At 43.4% G+C, this 12,500-nt stretch overlaps 2 protein-coding genes across 2 annotated transcripts in view; one reads left to right on the forward strand and one right to left on the reverse strand.

Moving 5' to 3' along the window:
* The window catches only part of LOC121306077 (histone acetyltransferase p300-like), a 456,244-nt gene that overhangs the window by 259,458 nt on the left and 184,286 nt on the right, over positions 1-12,500 (reverse strand).
* LOC121306175 (ras-related C3 botulinum toxin substrate 2) lies at positions 3,061-11,471 on the forward strand. The gene is made up of 7 exons (XM_041237922.1): positions 3,061-3,293; positions 8,136-8,207; positions 8,339-8,456; positions 8,952-9,014; positions 9,491-9,650; positions 10,024-10,156; positions 10,839-11,471. The coding sequence occupies exons 1-6, from the start codon at positions 3,259-3,261 to the stop codon at positions 10,152-10,154; spliced, it is 579 nt and encodes a 192-aa protein (XP_041093856.1). The 5' UTR covers positions 3,061-3,258; the 3' UTR covers positions 10,155-10,156; positions 10,839-11,471.

Consider the following 12,500-nt stretch of genomic DNA (forward strand, 5'->3'; position numbering starts at 1 on the left):
GGTCAGCGCTCCTTTAAAGGGAGGGGTCAGTGATCCTGTTAATAAAGCTAATAAGAGGTGAGAGAATGGATTTTAAAGATGGTCAGCGCTCCTTTAAAGGGAGGGGATCAGTGATCCTGTTAATAAAGCTAATAAGAGGTGAGAGAATGGATTTTAAAGATGGTCAGCGCTCCTTTAAAGGGAGGGGGTCAGTGATCCTGTTAATAAAGCTAATAAGAGGTGAGAGAATGGATTTTAAAGATGGTCAGCGCTCCTTTAAAGGGAGGGGTCAGTGATCCTGTTAATAAAGCTAATAAGAGGTGAGAGAATGGATTTTAAAGATGGTCAGCGCTCCTTTAAAGGGAGGGGCCAGTGATCCTGTTAATAAAGCTAATAAGAGGTGAGAGAATGGATTTTAAAGATGGTCAGCGCTCCTTTAAAGGGAGGGGTCAGTGATCCTGTTAATAAAGCTAATAAGAGGTGAGAGAATGGATTTTAAAGATGGTCAGCGCTCCTTTAAAGGGAGGGGCCAGTGATCCTGTTAATAAAGCTAATAAGAGGTGAGAGAATGGATTTTAAAGATGGTCAGCGCTCCTTTAAAGGGAGGGGTCAGTGATCCTGTTAATAAAGCTAATAAGAGGTGAGAGAATGGATTTTAAAGATGGTCAGCGCTCCTTTAAAGGGAGGGGTCAGTGATCCTGTTAATAAAGCTAATAAGAGGTGAGACAGTGGATTTTAAAGATGGTCAGCGCTCCTGTAAGGGGAGGCGGTGCTAAGCTATAATTTACTCGCTCTGATGATATTAATAGCAGTGTCATGTACTGTAACTGAGTGCTTTAAAATACTAAACTGTGAGGACATTTCCTGTTAAATGATGCAACCACTTGCCTTTCCTTTCTGAAACCCACTCCCACTCACACACACACACACACACTGACACACACACACACACACACACACACACACACACACACACACACACACACACAGCTTGCAAATAAACCCCTCTCACCAATCCGTGACGTAACAAACGGTTGCCTTCGATTTCTGAGCTAACGATTTGCATCACCTCCCTGTAGAATTAACCTTACTGGCTAGGACTACAGCTCCCAGCATGCCTCTGCACCCGCGGCCATGGTGAGGCATGCTGGGAGCTGTAGTTCTTTACGCTGTGGGTCTCGTATCACAAGCGATACAGGCCTCTATTACGATACATCATGTACAGCTGCGGGCAAAAGCTTAGCAGCATCACCCTCTATATAGACTTTTTTTTTTGTAGTAAATTAATTTCATATATTTTTTTGTTTGTTTGTTTGTTTTGTTTTTAATTACCCGTATGTCTCATTCCTAAAATTCTCGGTCATGCAAAACATTTTTTTCCTCAGAGCTGCAATGAGACTGACAGACACCGTCTGATAAAAGGCGGCAGCGTTCTCCCGGCTGAAAGGAGGCAGGCGTTGTTGACAGCCCGTTTTGTTTGTATCGTCTTAAGAAAGAGAGCGCAGGTCTCTAGTTTGCGTTGCTCAGTTGTTAGACCAATAAAAAAAGTTTTTTTTGTGTCCATTATTTTATACACGAGCGACCCCTTGTGGCGCAGCTAGAAATGACACCCGAGCGAGATTAAAATTTTAATTGCAGTATTTGCTATGTACAGCAGAGAGAGGGAATCGGAGTCCTGTTGCACAGCAGTGTGATCCAGTCCAGGTTTCACTGCTACCAGCTTGAACAGCCCCCATTGTGTCTAGGGAACAAGCTCAGGTGTGTCTTATTATTAAACTCCTAGTGAAAGCAGGACTGGATCACACCGCTGTGCAGCGGGAGTCTGATTATTAAACTCCTAGTGAAAGCAGGACTGGATCACACTGCTGTGCAGCGGGAGTCTGATTATTAAACTCCTAGTGAAAGCAGGACTGGATCACACTGCTGTGCAGCGGGAGTCTGATTATTAAACTCCTAGTGAAAGCAGGACTGGATCACACTGCTGTGCAGCGGGAGTCTGATTATTAAACTCCTAGTGAAAGCAGGACTGGATCACACTGCTGTGCAGCGGGAGTCTGATTATTAAACTCCTAGTGAAAGCAGGACTGGATCACACTGCTGTGCAGCGGGAGTCTGATTATTAAACTCCTAGTGAAAGCAGGACATCACACTGCTGAGCGGGATCTGATTATTAAACTCCTAGTGAAAGCAGGACTGGATCACACTGCTGTGCAGCGGGAGTCTGATTATTAAACTCCTAGTGAAAGCAGGACTGGATCACACTGCTGTGCAGCGGGAGTCTGATTATTAAACTCCTAGTGAAAGCAGGACTGGATCACACTGCTGTGCAGCGGGAGTCTGATTATTAAACTCCTAGTGAAAGCAGGACTGGATCACACTGCTGTGCAGCGGGAGTCTGATTATTAAACTCCTAGTGAAAGCAGGACTGGATCACACTGCTGTGCAGCGGGAGTCTGACTCCCATCCCTGTACAGCATTTTGTTTTTTATCAGTTACCTCTCCTCAAATTTGCATGTGTCTTTCCCACAGCAACCGGCTCACCGATCAGGAATAACTGCTACTGTACGCAGAATACAGTATTTGCATCCCCTGATTTACGTATGATTCCACAAATGAAAGTGTACCGCAGTTAACTTCAAACTGAAGTTTGCCAACACAGTGGTAAAGCATAGGGAAGCATTGTAAAGCACAGAGAGGTCTGGTAAAGCATAGGGAAGCATTGTAAAGCACAGAGAGGTCTGGTAAAGCATAGGGAAGCATTGTAAAGCACAGAGAGGTCTGGTAAAGCATAGGGAAGCATTGTAAAGCACAGAGAGGTCTGGTAAAGCATAGGGAAGCATTGTAAAGCACAGAGAGGTCTGGTAAAGCATAGGGAAGCATTGTAAAGCACAGAGAGGTCTGGTAAAGCATAGGGAAGCATTGTAAAGCACAGAGAGGTCTGGTAAAGCATAGGGAATTGTAAAGCACAGAGAGGTCTGGTAAAGCATAGGGAAGCATTGTAAAGCACAGAGAGGTCTGGTAAAGCATAGGGAAGCATTGTAAAGCACAGAGAGGCGAGGCAATTTTGAAAGGAGGAGGGGCGACCAGGGAAATGAGAAGCTCTCGAATGTGGAAGTGCAGATCGCTACCCGAGCGCACACACCTTTTCTCTCAATCGATTTAATTTTGTATTATTATTTTTTTAAAATAAAAACTGTACATACTGCGTTTTTGTTTTGTTTTTTGTTTGTTTAGGTTTTTCTATTTAATTATTATTATTTTTTTAAAACACACGCCAAGATGCAAGCCATTAAATGCGTCGTGGTAGGAGACGGGTAAGTGAAAACTTTGCTTTGTTGCTATTGAAGAAAATCTGAAATCTTTTCCCATCTTAAGTCGGTCCTTTATAATTTATAACGCGCGGCGTGAACGCGGCTCTGCGATTATTGAAGGCTGCTGGAAGCGGCGCGCTTTGCGGACTGTATTGGGGTTTTTTTAAAGGGAAACTATTCGTAGTTTTAAATTCTGTTTTTTAGGTAAGTTTCGCTCCAAATTTACGCATTCAGACTGTTCCTTCTTCCTGGATAAGCGTCTCGTACAAGGCAGATTTCGACAGAGGAAATGTGTAACCCTGTACTGTTAAAACGGATATTGCTATATATATATATATATATATATATATATATATATATATATATATATATATATATATATATATATATATATCAAAGTATATATAGCTCTTATATCTCTTATAAAAATGTCCCATAGTAAAAGCAAAGAGAAGTGTGATAAAGTATACTTTGCCAGACCTCTCTTTGCTTTACAATGCTTCCCTATGCTTTACCAGACCTCTCTGTGCTTTACAATGCTTCCCTATGCTTTACCAGACCTCTCTGTGCTTTACAATGCTTCCCTATGCTTTACCAGACCTCTCTGTGCTTTACAATGCTTCCCTATGCTTTACCAGACCTCTCTGTGCTTTACAATGCTTCCCTATGCTTTACCAGACCTCTCTGTGGTTTGCAATGCTTCCCTATGCTTTACCAGACCTCTCTGTGCTTTACAATGCTTCCCTGTGCTTTACCAGACCTCTCTGTGCTTTACAATGCTTCCCTGTGCTTTACCAGACCTCTCCGTGCTTTACAATGCTTCCCTATGCTTTACCAGACCTCTCTGTGCTTTACAATGTATTAAATCACCAGATTTTTTAATTATTTGCAAGATGTCTTCCTCGTGTTATACAATGTCTCCCGGATGTCAGTTTGTTTTAAAACATCCTTTTGCGAAACCTCAGTGTCCTAATTTCACCTTGGTGTGTGTGTGTGTGTGTGTGTGTGTGTGTGTGTGTGTGTGTATGTCAGTGTCTGTGTGTGTGTGTGTGTGTGTGTGTCAGTGTCTGTGTGTGTGTGTGTGTTTAAAAGTTTACAAAGTGAAGCACTGAGACTTACCCATGCAGACAGCGGCACTGCAATGGCTCTGTATTACACTACAATGGTAGCACAAGTATAGGGCAGCTGCAATGGGGTGAGGCTGGTAGAACGGGACCCCAGTGTGCTCATTATACCCTCAATGATCTTCACTGAGAGACAGGCAGACAGCGGCACTGCAATGGCTCTGTATTACACTACAATGGTAGCACAAGTATAGGGCAGCTGCAATGGGGTGAGGCTGGTAGAATGGGACCCCAGTGTGCTCACTATACCCTCAATGATCTTCAATGAGAGACAGGCAGACAGCGGCACTGCAATGGCTCTGTATTACACTACAATGGTAGCACAAGTATAGGGCAGCTGCAATGGGGTGAGGCTGGTAGAATGGGACCACAGTGTGCTCACTATACCCTCAATGATCTTCAATGAGAGACAGGCAGACAGCGGCACTGCAATGGCTCTGTATTACACTACAATGGTAGCACAAGTATAGGGCAGCTGCAATGGGGTGAGGCTGGTAGAATGGGACCCCAGTGTGCTCACTATACCCTCAATGATCTTCAATGAGAGACAGGCAGACAGCGGCACTGCAATGGCTCTGTATTACACTACAATGGTAGCACAAGTACAGGGCAGCTGCAATGGGGTGAGGCTGGTAGAATGGGACCCCAGTGTGCTCACTATACCCTCAATGATCTTCAATGAGAGACAGGCAGACAGCGGCACTGCAATGGCTCTGTATTACACTACAATGGTAGCACAAGTATAGGGCAGCTGCAATGGGGTGAGGCTGGTAGAATGGGACCCCAGTGTGCTCACTATACCCTCAATGATCTTCAATGAGAGACAGGCAGACAGCGGCACTGCAATGGCTCTGTATTACACTACAATGGTAGCACAAGTATAGGGCAGCTGCAATGGGGTGAGGCTGGTAGAATGGGACCCCAGTGTGCTCACTATACCCTCAATGATCTTCAATGAGAGACAGGCAGACAGACAATGGTTCTGTATTCTGTATAAATGTAAATGCGAGTGATATAAACAACAACCAAAGCTGCTCTTCTTCTTCTTCTTCTTCTTCTTCTTCTTCTTCTTCTTCTTCTTCTTCTTCTTCAGCTTCTTCTTCTTCTTCTTATTATTATTATTATTAGTATTATCAGGCGCTTGTCCTCTATTTACTCCGGTAATTTTCTGACCAGGGCATTTGAATGTGTTGATACCGCGGTTCAGATAAGCATTAGCGAAGGTAAACAAATAAATGATTCACTAATTAAATACAAAACAGGAACTTGAACTTAGATCTCAAAACAGGAACGCTCAGCCCCTCATATATTATAAGGGAGACTGTTTAAGCGATATGCTTTTACACGTTCAATTGTCCTACACTGCGTTATTATTATTATTATTATTATTATTATTATTATTATTATTATTATTATTATTAAATTAAAATTAAAATTACAAGAATACGTTTTTTTTTGTATGTTTTGTAATGATTTTGTGGTGTCCGCTGTGTATCAAATTATATTCTTTTTTTTTTCCAACCAAAAATAGAAAACAAACAAACAAAAATTGCCTTTTTTAAAAAATTTTTTTAGCCTTCATAAAAACTGAAAACCGAAAATGTCGCCTGTTCTTAGATACAGGTTTATACAATTTCAGTTGATAATTATTAAAAATAAAAACCAACAAGAACAAAATAATGATATAATAATATAATGTAATAAAGATCATATCTGTAGCGTAGGCCTGCGCTGTGCATCTCCATAGCAACGACTTTGAGAACGGTATCCCGTTCATTTTAACGTGGGGAAATCAATAATAATAATAATAATAATAATAATAATAATAATAATAATAATAACATCAACTCGGGACTAAGGAATATGAAAAATAAAGTTAATTTACGCTCTCTTTGTCAACACTTCTTGTTGGATGGTAAACTACTTATTATTTATTTCTTTGTAGCCACGAAGTCTGATTAAAAACATGCAAACATCACAAAGCCAGACCCGTAACGTTATCTTTGCACACCTCTCGCTTATTATGTGATAATGTTTTAAAAATTCAAACTGTAACCGAGTTAGTGACGCGGCATCGCTTTTGCAAGCGCGGTTGTGTTCGTTATCAGTTGTGGTCCAGTGAGTGTAACCAAAATTTAATGTTTTTTTGTTTCTTGACAAGTTGCGATCTCATTCACTTTGTGCCTTAGTCTTTGTAACACTATTGACTTTTCACACAGGCTTAGCAAAAAAATCAGATAACTTCTTAAGAATTTACAAACTCGTTCTCCCAGCCTCACCCCCATTGCAGCTGCCCTATACTTGTGCTACCATTGTAGTGTAATACAGAGCCATTGCAGTGCCGCTGTCTGCCTGTCTCTCATTGAAGATCATTGAGGGTATAGTGAGCACACTGGGGTCCCATTCTACCAGCCTCACCCCATTGCAGCTGCCCTATACTTGTGCTACCATTGTAGTGTAATACAGAGCCATTGCAGTGCCGCTGTCTGCCTGTCTCTCATTGAAGATCATTGAGGGTATAGTGAGCACACTGGGGTCCCATTCTACCAGCCTCACCCCATTGCAGCTGCCCTATACTTGTGCTACCATTGTAGTGTAATACAGAGCCATTGCAGTGCCGCTGTCTGCCTGTCTCTCATTGAAGATCATTGAGGGTATAGTGAGCACACTGGGGTCCCATTCTACCAGCCTCACCCCATTGCAGCTGCCCTATACTTGTGCTACCATTGTAGTGTAATACAGAGCCATTGCAGTGCCGCTGTCTGCCTGTCTCTCATTGAAGATCATTGAGGGTATAGTGAGCACACTGGGGTCCCATTCTACCAGCCTCACCCCATTGCAGCTGCCCTATACTTGTGCTACCATTGTAGTGTAATACAGAGCCCATTGCAGTGCCCGCTGTCTGCCTGTCTCTCATTGAAGATCATTGAGGGTATAGTGAGCACACTGGGGTCCCATTCTACCAGCCTCACCCCATTGCAGCTGCCCTATGCTTGTGCTACCATTGTAGTGTAATACAGAGCCATTGCAGTGCCGCTGTCTGCCTGTCTGTCTGTCTGTCTGTCTGCTGTTTGAAGATCGTTTATATTCTGCTAGTTCAGAACAGCTCACAGTGTATGTAGGCGTGACACAGGAAACTGAATTTAAGTTTCACACCGGAAACCGAAACCCCAGCACTGGTTCCTGAAAACCATGTGACCTGGCCTGTTACCATGGTAACCCAGGTCAGGGCTGCTATGTTATTTAAAGTGAAAAAACACACACCTGCCATAGCACTGTCAATAGCACAGCATGGGACTGATTCATTTAAAGCACTGTCAATAGCACAGCATGGGAATTCACCTGCTATAGCACTGTCAATAGCACAGCATGGGACTGATTCACCTGCTATAGCACTGTCAATAGCACAGCATGGGACTGATTCACCTGCTATAGCACTGTCAATAGCACAGCATGGGGCTGATTCACCTGCTATAGCACTGTCAATAGCACAGCATGGGACTGATTCACCTGCTATAGCACTGTCAATAGCACAGCATGGGACTGATTCACCTGCTATAGCACTGTCAATAGCACAGCATGGGACTGATTCACCTGCTATAGCACTGTCAATAGCACAGCATGGGACTGATTCACCTGCTATAGCACTGTCACTATGTCAGTGTAATGCACACCAATGTGTTTGTGATTCTCTGATCAAGCCGTGCTTGTTTGTTTGCAGAGCTGTGGGGAAAACCTGTCTGCTGATCAGTTATACAACCAATGCCTTCCCAGGGGAGTACATCCCTACTGTGTAAGTATTGCTCCAGAAAGAAAGAAAGGAAGAAGGAAAGCTATAAAGCGCTGGGCTGCAGTGTGGAAGGCAGTGGGTTTGAGGAGCACAGTGCTGTAACCCAGCCCGCTGTCTCCTCTCTCCTCTCTAAGGTTTGATAATTACTCTGCCAATGTGATGGTGGACAGCAAGCCGGTGAATCTGGGGCTCTGGGATACAGCCGGGCAGGAGGACTACGACAGGTTACGGCCTCTCTCGTACCCGCAGACGGTAGGAGACTACACCTCCCAGAACACACTGCAACGTGTACTGCTAACAAACTGACTACTGCTCCCAGAATGCATGGCAACATGTACTGTTAAACTGACTACAGCTCCCAGAATGCACGGCAATATGTACTGTTAAACTGACTACAGCTCCCAGAATGCACGGCAATATGTACTGTTAAACTGACTACAGCTCCCAGAATGCACGGCAATATGTACTGTTAAACTGACTACAGCTCCCAGAATGCACGGCAATATGTACTGTTAAACTGACTACAGCTCCCAGAATGCACAGCAACATGCACTGCTAACAAACTGACTACAGTTCCCAGAATGCATGGCAACCTGCACTGCTAACAAACTGACTACAGCTCCCATAATGCACTGCAACACACACACATAGAGCCATCTAAACAGACTACAGCTTCCAGTGCGATTCCCGTCGCTCTCTTTCGTTTCTTCAACCCCTCGTTTTTGTTCTTTCTCGTTTCTCCTCCAGGATGTCTTCCTCATCTGCTTCTCGCTGGTCAGCCCCGCCTCGTACGAGAACGTCCGAGCCAAGGTAAGGAAGAGCCACCGCGTTGACAGTCCAGTTTGTTTGCATTCCCCAGCGATAGTTTTTTTCAGCTGCAGGGACACAAGCTTCCTCCTGCCTTGAAAACTGCTTGAAAACTACATGTGCTTCACTCTGTAAAACTAATAGACTAGCATAGCATAGACTAGCATAGCATAGACTACTATAGATCGCAAACTGCAGTTCCAATGCAACTCAATACAGTCTAGTCTAGTGATCTCAAACTGCAGTTACAATGTAATTCAATACAGTCTAGTCTAGTGATCTCAAACTGCAGTTACAATGTAATTCAATACAGTCTAGTCTAGTGATCTCAAACTGCAGTTCCAATGCAATTCAATACAGTCTAGTCTAGTGATCTCAAACGGCAGTTCCAATGTAATTCAATCCAGTCTAGTCTAGTGATCCCAGTGTAATTCTAGTTGGTTTGAGCTCTGGTATTTGATTGTGATTCTCGTTCCCAGTGGTATCCGGAGGTAAGGCACCACTGTCCCAGCACTCCCATCATACTCGTGGGCACCAAACTGGATCTGAGAGACGAGAAAGAGACCATCGAAAAACTGAAGGAGAAAAAGACAGCACCCATTACCTATCCACAGGGCCTGGCCCTGGCAAAGGAGATAGGCAAGTACCCAGTGCCCTCCCTCCATCCCACTCCCTCCCCAGCTCCACTAAAGCCACACCGCTTCCCTCCCAGTCCCTCCTCAGCTCCACTAGAGCCACACTGCTTCCCTCCCAGTCCCTCCTCAGCTCCGCTAGAGCCACACTGCTTCCCTCCCAGCCCCTCCTCAGCTCCACTAGAGCCACACTGCTTCCCTCCCAGTCCCTCCTCAGCTCCACTAGAGCCACGCTGCTTCCCTCCCAGTCCCTCCTCAGCTCCGCTAGAGCCACACTGCTTCCCTCCCTGCTGATAAAGCCACTAGAGCCCAAACTAGAGCTGGTCTGCTAGTTTCAGTAACGCTGATGAAGGCACTGGGAATTCTTTCTGTCCTCACAGACGCTGTGAAGTACCTGGAGTGCTCCGCTCTGACACAGAGAGGTCTGAAGACCGTTTTTGATGAAGCGATCAGAGCCGTACTCTGCCCCCAGCCAACCAAAGTGAAGAAGAGAGGCTGCCAGTTACTCTGAGGGTAAGAGATATCGAGTAAGATTGACAGGAGTTACAGTGCTGGCTAGGAGTATGGCTCCCAGCATGCCTCTGCACCCGCGGCAATGGTGAGGCATGCTGGGAGCTGTAGTTCTTTACGCTGTGGGTCTCGTATCACAAGCGATACAGACCTCTATTACGATACATCATGTACAGCTGTGGGCAAAAGCTTAGCAGCATCACCCTCTATATAGAATGAACTGATTCAGCTTCATAGAGTCCAGTGAAAGCTGCTGAATAATGTTCCCTTGTTAACATATTGAATTGCACCCCCTCTATATAGAATGAACTGATTCAGCTTCATAGAGTCCAGTGAAAGCTGCTGAATAATGTTCCCTTGTTAACATATTGAATTCCACCCCCTCTATATAGAATGAACTCACTCAGCTTCATAGCGTAAAGTGGAAGCTGAAGATATAATGGTTCCCTTGTTATCATATTGAATTGCACCCCCTCTATATAGAATGAACTGATTCAGCTTCATAGAGTCCAGTGAAAGCTGCTGAATAATGTTCCCTTGTTAACATATTGAATTCCACATCCTCTATATAGAATGAACTCACTCAGCTTCATAGAGTCCAGTGAAAGCTGTGAGCTGGTATTACATCACTGCGAGGACGGTAGAAAAGTAAATGTTGTTTTTTTTGTTGTTGTTGTTTTTTCAGATGGGAATCCGCTGTGTGTGTCTCAGGAAACGATCCGGCTCATGAGAACAGCAATCAGCACAGTTCTTTAATGCTTCATATAGACAGATAGGTAGTTTCTGATTCCCCTCCCCCCACTGACCCTGATTGGCCCAGATCTACACCCGCGGTATTTCTGTTAAAATGAGCTTCCGATAATAGAGGAGGTAGACAAGGGCAAGCGAAGAAGCCACTGTCTGTTCGTTTGTCAATTTGTTATTCAATTAAAACTCCAGCTTCCAACGAGAGAAGCTGAATCACCCCAGCAATTAACATGATGAAGATGATGATGTCACTGATGATGATGGTGATCATGATGATGTCACTGAAGTATCTCTCTCCTTCTCTCCCTTTCCTTACTTGCTCTCTCCCCTCTCCCTCTCCCCCTGCTCTCTCTCTCTCTCTCTCTCTCTCTCTCTCTCTCTCTCTCTCTCTCTCTGAATATCTAATAAAATTAAGAATCAGCTAATCATTTTTGGCCAAACTATATCATATGCTGAACCAAGGTATGATTTGAATGGTCAGTGTGTTAATATATGTTCAGAAACTGCAGAGAAACACATTCATGTTTTAAAATCATTTTCTTGTAATAAATAAATAAATAAATAATTAACAGGGGTGGGTATCATTGTATGATTTGTACCCTTAAAAAAAAAAACAATAGGAGTTAATTAAAGGAGTTGTGCTTTGAAATCATTTTAAATATTTAGTCATTTCTGTCTTTGTCTAACTTAAATCAATGTACAAGCTCTGCAGCAGCCACTGACTCTGTGTGTGTGTGTGTGTGGTGTGTGGGGGGGGGGGGGGGGGGGGGGCAGGTATTACTATCAATGTGCGGACAAAATTTGTAAAACACCTTTTCAAGAACTAAATATGCCTTTTAAAAAAAAAAAGGTTCTGGAGTTAGAAATAGCAAATAAAAATATAGTGAGAGTCAATGAGAAGTCCCCACAGGTATAGGAATGCAAGCGTGCGTGCGTGCGTGTCATTTTTACCCTTTTAAAAGCATCTGAGCAGAAGAAGCTCCTCGTGCTGTTTTTATTGCCTGGCGAGGGCTGACTGACAGTTGGGCGGGAGGTGTGAGTCATGTGACTCAGCTTGCCTGTTCATTTCGGCGAGTTTCGGTTTGAAGACACCGCTGTTGGAGGAAAGCACGCAACTTCCACTTCACACCGCCAGAGGGCAGCGTGGTAGCTGAATCGAATACCTTTTCAAATAATGCATTGTGAGCGACAGAGGACTCAACCTGCAATGTTACAGAAAATGTACGTATGTATTTATTTATTTATTTATTTAATGATACATTAAATTACATTTTACAAGGGGGTTGGTGGGTCTAGATGTCTATTATAAACAAATAAAAAAATGGGTGAAAATTATTATTAATTAATGACATTATATATATATATATATATATATATATATATATATATATATATATATATATATATGATATTGATGAGATACAGCCCTCTGAAATGTATTTATAATATACAGCACTAGACCCTGATATTGATGAGATCAGCCCTCTGAAATGTCTTTATAATATACAGCACTAGACCCTGATATTGATGAGATCCAGCCCTCTGAAATGTCTTTATAATATACAGCACTAGACCCTGATATTGATGAGATCTAGCCCTC

The sequence above is a fragment of the Polyodon spathula genome, chromosome 46, assembly GCF_017654505.1.
Source record: "Polyodon spathula isolate WHYD16114869_AA chromosome 46, ASM1765450v1, whole genome shotgun sequence".
Classification (NCBI taxonomy): domain Eukaryota; kingdom Metazoa; phylum Chordata; class Actinopteri; order Acipenseriformes; family Polyodontidae; genus Polyodon; species Polyodon spathula.

Excerpts from the sequence above, each read along its gene's own strand:
- LOC121306175 (XM_041237922.1), top strand. The coding sequence starts at position 3,259 with ATGCAAGCCATTAAATGCGTCGTGGTAGGAGACGG. Across the intron at positions 3,294-8,135 it reads TGCGTCGTGGTAGGAGACGG|AGCTGTGGGGAAAACCTGTC; the intron begins GTAAGTGAAAAC and ends GTTTGTTTGCAG. Across the intron at positions 9,651-10,023 it reads GGCCCTGGCAAAGGAGATAG|ACGCTGTGAAGTACCTGGAG; the intron begins GCAAGTACCCAG and ends CTGTCCTCACAG.